At 37.3% G+C, this 16542-nt stretch overlaps 1 protein-coding gene across 7 annotated transcripts in view; it reads left to right on the plus strand.

The window, feature by feature from the left end:
• STXBP5 (syntaxin binding protein 5) overlaps positions 1-13740 on the plus strand; it is a 144199-nt gene extending 130459 nt beyond the window's left edge. For 2 of the 7 annotated variants that reach the window (XM_053461371.1, XM_053461372.1), the window contains exons 20-28: positions 3055-3114; positions 3218-3265; positions 7773-7823; positions 8543-8791; positions 11230-11599; positions 12087-12252; positions 12491-12602; positions 12978-13198; positions 13458-13740. In XM_053461371.1, coding sequence (XP_053317346.1) covers positions 3055-3114; positions 3218-3265; positions 7773-7823; positions 8543-8791; positions 11230-11599; positions 12087-12252; positions 12491-12602; positions 12978-13198; positions 13458-13499 — 1319 coding nt within the window. In that variant the 3' untranslated portion in view covers positions 13500-13740. The remainder of the gene's footprint in view (positions 1-3054; positions 3115-3217; positions 3266-7772; positions 7824-8542; positions 8792-11229; positions 11600-12086; positions 12253-12490; positions 12603-12977; positions 13199-13457) is intronic. The other 5 variants (XM_053461374.1, XM_053461376.1, XM_053461377.1 and 2 more) reach the window with 3 other exon arrangements.
• The last annotated feature ends 2802 nt before the right edge of the window (positions 13741-16542 follow it).

Below are 16542 nucleotides of genomic sequence, written 5' to 3' on the forward strand. Positions count from 1 at the left end.
AAAACTCAACTCTTGAGAACTAGGAACATCCTGCAATTGTTTGGTTGACTGTGATTTCACGGAGCTCTTTGAATGAGTTTGGGGTATATTCCTAAAATTAAAGATAAACTAGGCTTCAATATTTAATTTGTTGCTGTGGAGGACATCGGCCACTTATGCTGGTAATTATGATATTGGAGAAGAGAGATTGGGCTTTGTCGTAGATTCTTCTTATGTAGGGTGTGTTCTACAAATGCTTCAAAAGAGCATAGTAGTGAGTGTCAGAAGAGATGTATGAGAAACATAATTCCAGATATAGTGAATGCTATCTAACAGTTTGTCACTTTCACCTGCAAAAAAAATGTTGCATATGTTCAAAATTCATTATTAATAGCCAATGTAATAATCACGTTAACTGCTGTTGAGGGCTACTTTGCTGCAGAACTTGTTGTTGCCTCTTTGCAAACCTAACACAGGATTTATCCTCCACCAACTGATGAACCAATAGGCTAACCATGGCATACATTGTACAAAGAACGAGTAACGGTTTACCTGTATATTGTTTTGCTAGACGCAAAACAGATGAAGCAATATTTTCTATGTGTTACGTTCAAGATACAGCAATATAGCTGGCGAATTCATTGTTTAACAAACTTTTGTTTTGTTCTGAAAATACAACCTAGCTCACCTCTGTAAGGCCTGTAATGATCCCAATGTAGAGATTCTGGACAGGGCTATGTTTACGATCACTCTTTGTCCTAATACTAAACAACTTAATCTTGGAAATTCTGTATATATCTACGCCATTTGAAAACCAAAGATGGTGTTAAGATTAGATAAAAAGCAAAAAAAGGAATAAAAGAATAAAAATGAGATAACCCAAGCAAACACTACCAGTGAGAAAACAATATGGTATAGATGACTGATGTGTGTGCTGGTTACAAACGTGACAGAATTAAAAACATATGAAGTATAATGTAATTAATATTTTACAATGTGTGCAAGTACATACACTGCATGAATATACTAGAAAACAAGTTAAACTGGCGCGTTTCGCCCATGGTCTTTATCAAAGGTGATAATGAGAATAAGAAAAGGTAGTAACCCAGGAAAGAAAACAAAAAGAAAAAAAAGAGAATAAATACCAGTGGTTTTATAATTGTAAGAAACCATGTAGGTGGAAGTGATTCATGGCCTAACTATATTAATCAATAATTAGAGTGTTCTGGTAACTTAATCTTGCAGTATATGAAAATATTGTGTTCCAATATACAGGGCCAAATTAATTTTGTATATATCTTAAGCTTTTGTGCGGAAAAAAATCTAGTAGCTTCACAGAACCAATTTATAATTGATCTTGCTTGTTTTTTTTGTCTGGTCAGTTTTTAGATCCATGTCCATGTAAACGCATGGATTTAACACAAATGTATTTTAAACACTGATATATAGAACAGTGTCAACAAAAATGTTCTGAACGACCCTTCAAAATTAAGATACGCTACAATTTGTTATTGATTTGGACGTTAAATAACACTTGCGTTGAATTCCTATATTTTATCAATAGGCTACAAAGAACTACCTTGGTAAATTATTAGATGCATCCATCTGATTTTGGGAGATTTTTGTTATGTTTCGCTGAAACTCAGATCCACAATGTTTGGACAGATTCAATAGGTTTAATTAGAACTGCCAACTTTGGGCTTTTTGTAGAAATATATAAAATATAATGAAAATTGATCCTTACATGCGGACATCCAATCTGGGTGTGCTTATATAAATGAAAGCTGAATTATAGATGCATGTTCAACAATTATCCAGTGGAGCTGCCATACATCAGACAATAACCTTATATGAAATTATATTAAAGTTAAATGTTAATGGATTATTACTTTTGTATATCTTCAACCTAGACAGATTATCTATGGTATTTATGTGCAGATCATGTAAAATAGCAAGGCTTTCTTCAATGGGCATTCTAAAGGTAGGGTACCTGCCCCCCCCCTTGATTTTGTATGCATGAGCTATAAACATGTAGTGCTGTTAATTATGTTCAAGAAAATAAAAATTGGCTTTCCCCACCACCCTTAAAACAACAAACCATTCTGTGCCTTGTTTACAGTCTTCGGAAGAAGTTGTGAAGTGTGATCCACTGGTCACGTGTTAAGAAGTCAGGTTTATGATAAAAATGGGAGAGAAACAAAGAGAATGGCAAATTGTTTAAGACAGTATACAATCCTATTCAATAAGAAACTAGTACTATTTATTTGTTTGTTCTGAAGGGAATTGCTTTACCTAAAAAATGATGATTCTGTTGTTCAGGTAATCCTTCATATCTGCCACCATATGCAGGCAGTTGTTCATTGTGGTTGGTAATGTCATCAATGGAGGAAAAGTGTTGGTTATAGGGTGTAACAGATGACTGTTAGCTGACTTCTTCACATTTTAGTGGTGTTTTTATTATTTATGTATTTCATTACATTTTTCATGACCACTGAGTAGTGACATCCTCATGTGATGACCAGCAGCGGACACGTGACGAACAGCTTAGTCTATCATTTAGACTGAAAACGTGTAATTGAATGTGTATAACTTATTAGAAAGGCATAGATAAGGTTTTTGCGTGTAACGCTTGGGTGTCCAAGACACCTAATGAAATGTTTCTTTGCAAATATTACTAAAATAAGTTAGATGGATTTAGCCATGGTGGTCCAAGAGAAAATAGAGTCTACAGTCAATTGGGCCAGCTTAAAAAAGGAAGCACATAGATGGAATCAATCTAAAGAAGAGATTTACGCTACATCTTCCTCTGTCTTGCACTACTAAGAGGAATCGACTTTGACTTTTGCTGAAATAAATAGCACCCTTTGTTTCTGAATGGAAGAACGCATACTAGTACTGCATCTAATTACATATGGCAGGTCATTAAGCATCTAACCGAGCTTACAATTATAATGATTTAATTAATAGTTGTCATTATGGCTGCTTTTCTAAACCATGGGTGGCATAATTATGTTTTTCAGCGTGATTTTAAATTTTTTACCGTTTTTGTCTATTAAATCTTGTCTTTACGTGTAGGTTTTACCTCACCCACATCTTCTGATGACGAGCAATCAATGAATAAATTTATAGAAAAGGGTACAGTATTTATTTGTTGTTCACAGTATTACACAATTTTTTTTATACCAAATCCTCCTCATTATTAGTTTTTGACCTTTTTGTATCACAATGTTATTTGCAGTTAAGAGCAAAGGCAGAAAATTTTCCAAGGCCGTAGCCACTGATCTAGGTAGGAAATCAAGAAATTTTCTTTTTGCCCGTTTCCAGTGTCTTGCTCTTTACAAAAACTAACCACCGGGGAAATGGTTTCTTTAATTAAGACAAAAAAAAAGGGTAATCACTATTTTTTCTTCTTCTGCTCTGGTGTTTGGATGCTGATTCATTAACCATAATCAAGGGCTTTTGGAATATAATTCTCCCTCTAATTTCTTATACGCAAATGAATAACTTGTTAGTTGATTTGGGGAAAAATACGTCTGGGAACTAGCAAGGTTCAATCACTACATTCATGAAACCTAGTCACTAGCATCCATGCTCATGGTTTGTACAGATAATTTACTTTAAGGATAAACTCGTGAAACCTCATGCTATGCAGACATTTTCTGAATGTCTCTTTTATTTACATATTTTGGAATTGAACCCTGCTCTTTTACCAGTCTGTGAATGGGACGTACAAATTGGGGCGCTGGTTCTTGCCCACTGGCAAGTCATTCAGCTGAGTACTTAAAGGTGCTTTATGTCTGTACTTCGGGAGGCAGTTTGCAAACTTGTTTGTGTGTGTGATGTTCTTTGTGCCAATAATATTGATACTATTGGCTATATTGACTGTTGCTTCTGACTCTAAGTATACCACGGAGAGCTGCCCAGCAGGTCCTCTTCACTCTCAGGTATAGTATTTATGCTACAGATAACTGTAAAATGAGATCTAATTTTAATTAGCGAGGGATCAGCAGCTCCCCAGTGGTTCATAGATGAAAAATCACACGTCAAAGAGGAGGTTGTAGTGCATTCAAGGACTCTGGTTCTTGCAGTGGAGTTGATAGGGATTCAAAATAATACCCTCACAGTATTCAACTGTGCAGGTTCATCAAGGATCCTTACAGGGTACTTGTGCAATAGATTCAGTGTCCATGTGAAGATATGTAGTTATCAATTTCCAGACAATGAAATATACGTAGCTTTCAAATATTGAACTCTATGAAATTATCTAAATAAAAAAATGTGAAACTAGTAGGGCCATCTGTCAAATTAATGGAGCCATCTGTTAAATTATCCTAACTTCCCATTCATACGTGCTGCCATTAGCATTGACCTCCTTGGAGTCAAGGTGACAAGTTAATGTTTGATCTACGTTGTAGTTATTTTTTGTTTCTTAATCGGTAGACCTGCAGAGCCAACGGGTAGCTTTCCAGGTGTGGTCAATCTAAAATTCAGCTAACCTGGGTTTAGCCGGAGATCACCAGAGACACATGAGTAACAGCTGGCAAGCTTCTTTTTTGCTTATCCCCTGTTGTAAACTATTGTTATGTGTGTGTGTGTAAATTCCCCATGAGCCAGTTATAGTAGTGATGGATCTATGATGGTTGGAGGGGTGATTGTAACATGTTTGTGCCACCATCTGTCCACAAACCACACTGTGCTTTTTTCTTAGTTAAAAAAAAAAAGTAGAATAGATATGCTGCCGCTCTGCCCTCCACCCGATATATATACTGCCACACAAGATGTGCCCCCCCCCCCACGGCTTACCAAAGCAGACTCCCGTGTGTCTTGCGGGGCCGGCAGGGGACACCTACGCAATACGCGTAGACAACTTCCGGTGCCGGCACTGCCGCCGGCACGGGAGATTGTCTAAGCGCATCATGCAGACGTTCACTGGCTGCGGCGATGCGCGTAAACGACCTCCTCTGCCGGCATGTCTGCACTATGTGCTTTAACAATCTCCCTTGCCGGGACATCCCCCTGTGGGAATACTCGGCAAGGGAGATTGTTAAAGCACACCGAGCAGACGTGCCGGCAGCGGAGGTCATTCACGCTCATAGACGCAGCCGGTGAATGTCTGCACGATGCGCTTAGACAATCTGCCGTGCCGGCACTCCCCCCGTGGGAAGTGCCGACAGGGGAGGCTGTCTGAGCGTATCAGAGTAGGATACAGGTCCCCTGCACCGCTGCGGTGGATCTGTATCCTAACCCTGCTGCCTGCCCGGCGCCCAGAACTGCATGTCCCGGGCGTCGGGCTCTAGACCCCGAATATAGGCCGCACCCCCACTTTAAAGACTTAAAGTGGGGGGAAAAAGTGCGGCCTATATTTGGGCAAATACGGTATTTTCCTCATAGATCAAGGCCCAACCATTCTGTGGTTTACTACGGTGGGTTGTTTTAGGTAGCAGAACCTGAGAGATAAGAAACCTATGCGATATTGTATATAAAATCAATAAAAGATATAAGATTGGCACAAAGGCTAATATACTGTATGTCATATGATTTCAGAGATAGAATATTCTTCCTTTGAAACTTAATGTTTACAGTAAATTATCTTTCATTACTGCAAGGTTTTAAACATCAAAAATCTATCCTATGAATCAACCAGCAGCACCTGCTACAGTTTTTAAACTGAACTGTTAAAATGCCAGACCATAGTGTCTCCGGTTTTCTCAGGTTGTTCAAATATGAAATGTATTTTCAATATACATACATGTATATCCATCAAACAGCTCGTGTAAGTGACAGAGCAACATTAATTCCGTGGTTTTAGGTCACAGGAAATAACAAGCACCTACTGTATGACAATTTCAAGGTGTAATCATTTTTTCTTGTTTCTGGGAAAAATGAACCTGTATCTACATTCTCATATTATTATCTCCATATTAATCCCTATATTCAAATGGTTAATATTATTTTTAGGTATTTTGTTTGCAATGTGCCTAGGCACATTTGGAGGATTCATAAATGACATCGTTAATTGAATAAAAGACCATCAGACTGAAAAAAGTCCATTAAGTTGAACCTTTAAGTCCATTAAGTTGAAGTCCATTAAGTTGTATCATTTAAGTACCCAATATTCTGCTGTTAATAGTAATTCTTTCTTCACACTAAATATACACTAGATCAACAGAGAGGACCTTATACTTTATATTGTTTATAGGTTTGTAGTGAAAACATTGACTATTCCACCGGTGCCTGCTGTTAACTCTGGGAGTCATTACAGGCCTTACAAACTATCTATAAAACCAAGCGATTAAAGACTGTGTTTAACACTATTTGGAACACATGTAGGGCAGGAATAATCTAATTTATTGTTGGACAACTTCATGCAATTGGACTAAGAGGTGAAATTATCATCTCCAACCCCGTAATACATTCATATGTAAATAAATTGTTCTGTGGTACAGCATATCCCGTATCTATATGTCTGACTAGATAACTTTAACAAGACAGTGTAGCTATATTATGTATATATTGATTACTTTTAGCAAGTAATATTGAGGTATGCGTCTTGGTATACAGTACTAGTAAGTTCTCGTAAGAAATCATTTTCCAGTCACGTCTTGTAGAGTTTTCACAGATGTTTTGTTATTATATTTTGTAGCGTGACCCTTAAGTTCCTTTGTGGTCTATGTCCTTGTGCCAATGAGTTGGGTGTATCATCATTTTGACTTTTAGATAAAAATGGCTGCTTATTGGGATATTCTGCAAAAGGAAAGGAAGTTATATTTAAAAACAAAAACATTTTTAAATGGATTTGTGGGTGTTTTCTACATTGTGTTGCCCAATGCACCATGGTAAATGCCATATCAATATTGCAATTTTGTGTGTGTGTGTGATATGACATATTTCAACTAATACGTATATTTTAGTACGTTGTTCCAGGTTTGCTACCATCTTTAGAGAAGTTTCCAGACACGTTACCTAGATTAGATCATGCTTCTAGTCATATGTTTTCAAATCATCTTTGCGTGTTAAGTATAGAAAGCACTGCCCATAAGAGATAAATATATCACAGTTCTAGAAGAAGTAAGCCATGTTTACATACAGCTGCATTATTTCTTGGGTCTAACGTGCTTTCTATAAATAAATAGAGACATGTAATACATTTTCTAAAGCAAATTCTGAGATGATTGAGATCTGGCTCTTTGGAAGAGCCCCGTACATGTTGTGTATCTACAGTATATAGCACGTGTTGTGATGGATCTTTTTGACGATATCAAATTTCTTAGTGAACAACGGAATCCTATAGCATTTAGCTGTGTCTGCCAGTGATTTCAGCCTGTCTGTGTCTTTTTGTTGGTGTTTGCCTGTATGTTTTTTTCTACTCCGTCTTCATTTATACATATATCTCTTGGTATGTGTCACACGCGCTCTTTTATATGCGATTTTCTCTTAGTTTCTTTCTCCGTCTATAGATGCATTTTTTTCTACTTGTTTCTGTTCTATAATTGACAGTATTGTCTTTATAAGTGTACCAAATACATGCACCTTCGAATCGCTGCTGTGATGTCATTAAAATGCAGGTACCGGAACTTCCTTTTTAACAAGCAACAACTGTTAACGAACCAAAGCTTTACATATCAAAAGAGTAGTAACCTATTTTTGATGAGAGGTTTTAATGCATTAACCAATTTTTGCTTTCAGTCTGTAAATTCTACCCTGTGATTAATCTAAATGCATGTGGACTGGTTGTTATTCACTCAGGCTGAAAATACAAATTTTCCTGATTAAGAAATTATTTTTCTTTTCAGCAAAGATGTCAAGGAAGTTGAGCCTACCTACAGAATTAAAGCCTGAATTGGGTAAGCTTTCTCTTTTAGCACAGTACGATAATTATAGGAGCTGCAGAAGGTGCAGATAAGACCATGCTCCAAGTCCTGGCACACCTCACACTTTGCCTTTTTAGAATTCTTTCCACAACGTTCTGTCTTCTATGCTTTATCCACTATCATATCCTGGGCTCTGCATCTAAGTAGCCAGCACATTTAGGTCTATCAGAAGTGAAGGGGTCCACGATTAATGAGGCAAAGAGCTTGCTGCTCTGCTAGACGACTTGCTTGTTAGTGACCCCCATCACCCCTGACATCGATTACGACACGCAGCCACACAAACATGGCTTATTTGTTAACCATAAGTTTCAGATCTTGCAATCATGTTTTAAACTTTATCTGGACACCCAACCACAAAGGAGTTTATACTTCTCATTGACTCATTGTCCTTCATAAGGGAGATAGGGTGTTCCTTTTGGGAGAGTTCTAGTAAGGCCACAGTGAAGCAAGGCAAGGATGACTTGGTATCTTTGTTAAGAAGAACTGGAAAATAAGCCATGACCAAAACATACATAAGGCAAATATTTAAGTACAAGACATCTATCTATCTATATTTTGGGTTTTGCCTAATAGCAAATTAAGATTTTATTATACACTGGACAATGCTGTCTTCTAAATGACCTTTCTTGGCTCGATCGATTCACTCAGGTCAAACTGCATTGTCATTGTTTTTAATTACTAATTTAATGCAGTGTTTACAGATGTCAGGGACAATTCCTTCAGTCGATCTCGGAGTTCCAGTGTAACAAGCATCGACAAGGAATCACGGGAGGCCATATCAGCTCTGCATTTTTGTGAGACGTTCACCAGAAAACCTGATATATCAACATCACCATGCTTATGGGTTGGAACGACCCTTGGTACTGTGTTAGTCATAGTGCTGAATCTGCCACCAGGAGGTGATCAGAGACTTCTTCAGCCAGTTATTGTGTCTCCAAGTGGTAAGATATTTTTTTTTCTTTGTTTTTTTTAGTTAAACATCCAGATTTAGCTCCCATTCTGTGTGCCAATTAGCTAGCTGTTGATAAATCTGTGATTCGCTGTATACAGTCCGATTAGAGATGTGCACAACCAAGCATCCTTTCCTCGTGAGGACCATGCATTACAGGGTGTTATTTTGTGAGTAGCAGAACAGAATACATTAAATGGAGGAAGATGAAGATTGTACAACAACATAAGGATGACTTTTGGTTTTCTGGTCAATAGAATCTTAATACATACACGGTCAATAAATTAGTCATAACCATTATTATTATTATTATTATTAAAGGCCCAATATACAAATCCTTTAATATGTAAATATCTGTCTATAGGTTTCTTGTAACAAGGCAACCATGAATATTATCACAATAGGCACACAACCAGTTTATGTATCATAGTAAATAACTTCTTGACTGTTGCACAGCTATCACTCTAAGGGTAAAAGTTTTCTTGATGCATCATTGACAGTAATATGTTTTAATTGATGATGACTTTAAGTTAATGTTCATATGAAAATCCGAAAATCTACATATAACTAGTAAGATTAAGTTATCATGTAATTGTTTTTGGGAGGTAAGAGCAGCTGTAGTAGTAATCATTGATGTACACAGGCAGGGGCAAAATGGAACACTTAGTGAGAGCCATGGACCTACAGGGTCATTTGAAGTGCTGGGGGAATCTAGAGGTTTTACGTTTCAACATTTTATTAGTTTTTGATATGTCATACAATTTGATACAACAATAATTACGTAAGTTGGTCAGGATACCATACAACACACTGTAGAAAATAATATCAAAGCAAATAAGAATTCCATCTGTTTGTATAGTTTGATGTAAAAGTTTGTTCCAGTTATCTTTTAGTTGTAGAGTGAAACAACTTGCCGATAGTGTGTGCCATATCCAGACTATTTCTCAAAAATGGAAGAAGAAATTGAATTCTCTGTTAAACTTCTCCTGTCTATGTAACCTTAAGATTAAAACCAAACAATAACATTTTAATAAATCTAACTAACCACGGTCAGCCTTAATGAAGTTCTGATGTCTGTCTTGATATGATCCCCCCTCCTTTTTTAAGTATTAATTAGTTGCGTCCCTTGTAACATGTATAGGGTATACCATGCTGTGTATTGAAAGGTATGTAAAATGTGAGTTCCTACTTGCCTGCCTGGTGTACTTTTACCAAGTACTAATACATTGTCTTGCTTTTACCTCTTTTTTGGTAAACGAGGGGTTTTAAAAAACAAGATGATGTCAGTGAAAGTAAATAAGAGGAGAAATTAACATGAGAAAATGGAAAGACTCAATCTTCTGTGAATGCTGCACTTACAGGGGAACACTTTTTTTGTTTGCCAGTTTAATTGTTTTGGAGTTCTGTAATTTAAACGTTTATCCTCGTGGAATCTGTGAACAGCAGCCTATGGCAGAGCCGGTATTATCTAATCAATTTCTTGTCCCAAAGTCCTCACTAGACTTGTGCATTTGCATTTGTACCACGACACGGAAATGAGACCAGACCACCCAAGAAGCGGAAGAAAACTAAGCAAAAAGTTCTCAATATTCGTCCGAAATTCACGGGCTACAAACAAGTGCAGCAATTTTGCCAGTAGTTCACCTTATTGGAAAAAGGTGGTACTTTTGGTGACGTCCTCTCACCCGATTGGAGCATTAGATGTAATCTGGCACGAACTTCTGCCAAAATGGCAGTGCTTCCGGTGAAGTCTTCTATCCCCAATCCTCCAAATCGGGTGGGAGGATGTCACCCAAAGTGCTGCAGTTTGACCCTAAAGTGAACTTCCGCCAAAATTGCGGCGCTTTCGATGACATCCTCCCACCTGATAGAAGGATGGGGCAAGAGGTTGTCACTGGAAGCGCCAGCATTTTGGCCGAAGTTCGCGCTGGGTTATGTCCGCAGAGATGCAGACAAAGATAAAAGAGAGAAGATAGAAGATGCAGAAGTGGTCAAAAATAGAGCTTGAGAGAGTGAATGTGGGCACCAGGCAACAAATTTCGTTCTCGGTTTTTGTCCGAACTGAATTGGCAGGGAACCTAATTCGTGGCCGGAAAACGATTGGCATAAAAACCCCCGAAATATTTCCCAAAATAGTTTTTGGCCCGTTTGCACATGTCTAGTCCTCACTTATACCACCCAAACAATGGGTGCCAAAACCACTCATCAACATTTAACCACAGGGGAGAGATATGACTCCTTAAAAACCAGGACACAACAGGACCAGAGTGTATTTTACACAACAGGACCATTATCTCTCTCTCTTTGTTTAGTTTATCTTCTACTTCAGTAACAGATGCTTACAGTAGTGTGAGCTTTGACACTACAGGAAGGTAATGCCCAGATTTCTCTTCAGGTCGCACATCATTTTTCTTCTGTTTTTATTTGTAGGAACAATACTAAGACTAAAGGGAGCAATTCTACGTATGGCATTTCTGGATACGGTTGGGATTTTAATTCCACCAGCATTTGAATCCTGGAGGGAAACCAACGTTCCTGATGAAAAGGAAGACAAGGAACGATTGAAAAAACGGAGGCCAGTTTCAGTGTCACCATCCTCCTCTCAGGAAATCAGTGAAAACCAATATGCAGTGATATGCTCTGAAAAGCAAGCAAAAGTGATCTCATTGCCATCTCAGAACTGCATTCATAAACAGAACATAACAGAGACTTCTTTTGTCCTTCGTGGTGACGTAGTGTCATTGAATAATGGTACCTGCCTTGCATGTTTCTGTGCCAATGGACATATTATGACTTTTAGGTAAGAATCTGTTATTATTTCCATGTCCTATTCTTATATGTGTGTGAGGTTTAAGCAACTAGGAAATAGCATATCACAATAGTAAAAGAGAGTATCATTTACCTATGATTTCAGTGCATATATGATTTGTCATGCGTTGATCACTATATTTTACATTTGATAGTGGACACAAAATCTTCTAGCTACTCGACAAAATTTAAGGTGTTGAGGCAGATGCGTTCCACAACAATACAAATGTCTAAGGTCAGATTAAACATTCTGGAGTTTATTCACTAAAGTGGAAGTTGCCAGGAGGGTTTACAGGAGTTCTGTGGTTTCCGCTCATTGAATTTGTTATGTATGATGAAGTGCCGTCACTGGAAAGTTTCCGCTCTAACAAGGACTGACTCGGCCCTGTATAATGCATAGTTCTTTTGCTGCAGTGACCTCTATGGTAGATTATATTTCCAAGCTTGTTTTATGACCATAATTCTGTTTCCTTCTAAAGTTTGCCAAGTTTAAGGCCGCTGTTGGATGTAAATTATTTGCCGCTTACCAACATGCGGATAGCACGGACATTCTGCTTCACAAACAATGGACAAGCATTGTACCTTGTCTCACCTTCAGAAATACAGAGAATTACCTACAGTCAAGAAACATGTGAGAATTTACAGGTAATTATCTACCAGAGTTGTATAATAAGCCAATAATTAAAATTATTTATGCAGATTTTGAATTGTATTTTTTTTTTTTGCCAAATCACAAAACTGAGCTTAACCTAACAAGAATTGTAATATCCATGCTGGTGGATTCTTCTATTTTGGAGAATGATGAAACATATGATATGTTTGGACCTCGTTAGGATCTTATCAGGTCTACATTGATATGGGGTTCCTGTCTTCTATCACACAGGAAATGTTAGGGGAGCTGTTCACTCCAGTCGAAACACCAGAAGCTCCTAACAGAGGTTTCTTCAAAGGCTTGTTTGGTGGAGGAGCACAGTCACTTGATCGAGAGGATCTCTGTAAGTCGTACTTAACTTTTCATACTCTGTCAGTCTTTCCCTCTGTATCGCTCTGCATCAGGATCAGGATTATTATCACTTTTAGCTTTAACGTTCTATTAGCGACCAATCTAGAACAGAGAGTGACGTTTTGGATTAGTGGCTCGTTTTATAGCGCCAATAGAAAAACAGGTGAATGTCATTACTACGACAAATAAAAGTACTACTGTAGTGAGTTTCAAAATGTTCAAAATTACTTTAAACTGCTACGGGGATTTAAGAAAAACAGTTTTTACTTATGTTTTAAACGTTAGTTTCTACAACAGATGCAAATCTCAGTTATTATCATGACTACAACATATGTTTTCAAATTAATCTTCTACTTCTATATTGTAGTTGGTGAAACTGTGTCTGGAAAAGCACCGAGGAGCCTTGCCCAGCACATACCTGGCCCAGGAGGCATTGAAGGAGTAAAGGGAGCTGCCTCAGGAATAGCGGCAGACCTGGCTCGTGCCCGATTGGCTCTTGATGAGAGAGGACAGAAGTTAGGAGAAGCAGAGGAAAGGACTGCCGCCATGCTTGCGAGCGCAGACTCACTCTCAAAGCACGCTCATGAGGTACGGTTACTTAAATGATTTGACTGATGTACGTTGGCCTAGGTAAAATTGTAGCTTCCAAGAAACTTTACCAGGAAATATTGATTCACTTTATTTTATTTATCTACTTGGATCAAAGTCTTAACCTTCCCAAAATGGTTTGTCACGTGAGCTGTTGCTGGAATATGGACTAAATAGCACGTTTATTAATACTCACATCCTCTTTGTATCTTTTGTGTTCTTTGAGTGTACTCACTTATTCGCATTGTTTTTTTTGCAGATGATGTTAAAGTACAAAGACAAGAAATGGTATCAGTTCTGATGCGACCCCATTCCAAATGGCATATGTTAAACTTCATTGGAAACGAAGACCTAAACCCCCCCCCCAAAAAAAGTGCATCCATTTCTCTTCATTTCTTTCTGCAGGACAGTTGGGAGCAAGGGAGTAAACGTTCAACTTTGGTTACTGTTTCCTAGCACAAATCATATACTGTCTTTCCTCGGTCTTGTGGCTTTCACTGAGGAGCATTACATTAAAACAAACAAAAAAACATAAAAAAAAACTCAGTATTTGTCTTTGAGCTGTGCTTTGATGGTGATAATGGATGGAGAGGCTACAAATAACAAAAGAGATAAAAAAAAATATACAACAGGCAAAGAAAAAAAAGCTTTTTTTACCCCCTCCTCACTCTCTGTTTAAAATGTCAGCATCCTATATACTTTTGTGTCTTTTACGGGTGTATCATTTTTGTTGAACGGAGAAGTTAAAAAGTCAGACAAGGAGCCTAAGCATTGCTGCTTCATCCATCAAAAACCACTTGATCTTTCCGTTTAGCTCAGTACACATGGGAGGGGTAAGAAACAATTCTAGAACTTCACAAGGAAAGAAGATTCCCTGAAACGTTTCATCTTTGGAGAGTATGTGGTCATTTTCCGCCATGATGAAGACACTCCACAAACCTTTAATGTATTCTGCAATCCCGCTTTAATAACAGAACGTTGGTTTTATGAATCCTTTTTGCTGCCCTACCCAACAGAAAAATAACACTGTTTGTGTTGAGTGTGTCATGATGCATTTTACAGATAAGCCTTCTAAAATACAGGCCATTCTCCGAAATACATAAATGCGTTATCTATTAGCCACTATCAAATAAATCGGCAAAAGGTTTTGGTATTTAACAGTGTTCCGCAGCTAAGAACAGGTAGTGCATATTACTTCTGCCATTGTGTGTTTAAGTTCTTTAAGCCATTAAACCATAACATAGGCACAGAAATGTATATATAAATCCATTTCCTGTACCTTATTTATGACTGATTACCATTGTTTCTTTAGTGGACATTTAGATACAGCGATATGTGCTCAAAATATATGTGATACAGGAAATTTTCTGTATCAAAAATATAATTTTTTTGGGTGGTTTATTTCATTTGAAAATTGTTGCCGGTTACAGATTGTTGTAATAATAATAGTATTTGAGTAAATTACGTCATTCTTTAATTATTGCTGGTTAAGTTACCTTTCCTCTAAATTATTGCTAATAAGGGGATACGACCATCTGTCATTTAGAAGGTACCTGATCTATCTACTAGTCTTTATAAGTTCACTACATTCAGTTAGATAAATGTTTTTTTCTAATGTTCCAAATAATGACTTAAGTTAAACATGGGTCCTAAAATTAAAAAAAGAAAACAATTCTTATGTCTACTCCATGTATGTGCTTTTGGTTTTAGGTCTTATCCTAGAATACAGTGAAAGTATATGTTTATGACCCATTCATCTAAAACATATATGCTATTTATTCATATTTTAATACAGCTCAGATAAGCCAGTTTCTTACAAAATGAACTACTTAGACTGCTATCCACAAGATATTTGATACATAATCATAGTACCTTTAAGCATCCTTAAGTTGCTTGTTGATAAAACACTCCAACGACTATGACCTACTTTGGCAGCGTTAGATTTATGCGAGTGTTTCTCTAAAGACAGAATAAGACTGCTCTGTCATTCTTCATTGAACACCAGTATTTGAAAATGTAATTTACTAAAGAAATTGAATTTATATTCTGAAACAAACGGATGTCATGTAATGTTTTAAAAGGGAATTTATTTTTAACCTGCTCAAATAAGGTATAGTTACTAATAGAACTATGCTCATTGCCCTTTTTGTCTTGGGTTTTCCATAGACCTTTTTACCCATTGACACTGTTGATCATTAGGAATAGTGTTTTTATTATTTTCCCCATCATCCACGTGATCTATTTGCTGAGATACACTATATGTTTGCTAATGGTTCATTTCTTTTAAGTGCCTATTAAAGTTGCTAGGGACTGCAGTTAATTTTCTGATTAAAAGATATTTTTTTTCTTTTATTTTAAACCCTTTGAGTGACCGCAGTAGCAGAACAAACCATTAGTTTTAGTCATGTGGTCAGTCTCATGATTTCAATGCCTTCACAACGCATTCAGTGGAAGAACAGATATTGCATGTTGACTATGGTCATATGCAGCACGGCAATGAGCATTAAGGCCAATGGGAAACTAGTTTGTTGGCCATTTGCAGCAGGGACCAAGACCAACCCTTTCTATATTTTAGGCTACTGGAAGAAATTTACTTAAGTATCTAGAATAGTAGTAGGGTTTTTATGACGTAGTTCTGGAGGACTGGACAGAATTTATACAGGGATGTACTATATAAATACCATAGGGTTCTCAAGTGATCTAAGGCCATTTAAAACTACACACAATGCACATTGGAGTCTATTTCCGATGGACACCAGTACAGGTTACTAAATGCAAATTTAGTAGCTATTGACTTTGACTTATATCTCGTTACACTCCTGACACTGTTGTGTCATGCAGTCTCTGTGAAGCTACAGACATTTGTACAAATGTACAAAACCTGATCCTATACAAAAAGTGGCACGCACTGATGCTTGCAATAAATTGTTTTGCAGCAGTAAAAAAAAGACAGATTCGGCTGCCCGTGGAAAAAAAAAAAGGAAAATAGCATTGATAGAACTGATGCAGCGTTAGTGGTTTTGCACGTATTCACAGTCTGTAGATAAGCACATCTGTGAGGCAGCACACATTGTCACACTGGGGCAGTGCGGCCAAAAGCCACAGAACTGTCCAATGTTCTGTAAGATAGGAAAAGTTTGTGAAAGAGGTTAGATAGAAACATGACGCTGTATCTACATATAAAAATCTGGCTAGAAATACATTTGGAGCCAAGAAATTGAGAGAAAATGGACAGAAGTCGAATGGTAAGAAGAAAATACGTAAACAAAGTGAAAAACCCAATGTTTCTGCAATTTGATGTATTTTATGTCCGATATATATATATATATATATATATATAGTTC

The sequence above is a fragment of the Spea bombifrons genome, chromosome 3 (genome assembly GCF_027358695.1).
Source record: "Spea bombifrons isolate aSpeBom1 chromosome 3, aSpeBom1.2.pri, whole genome shotgun sequence".
NCBI classification, from domain to species: Eukaryota; Metazoa; Chordata; class Amphibia; order Anura; family Pelobatidae; genus Spea; species Spea bombifrons.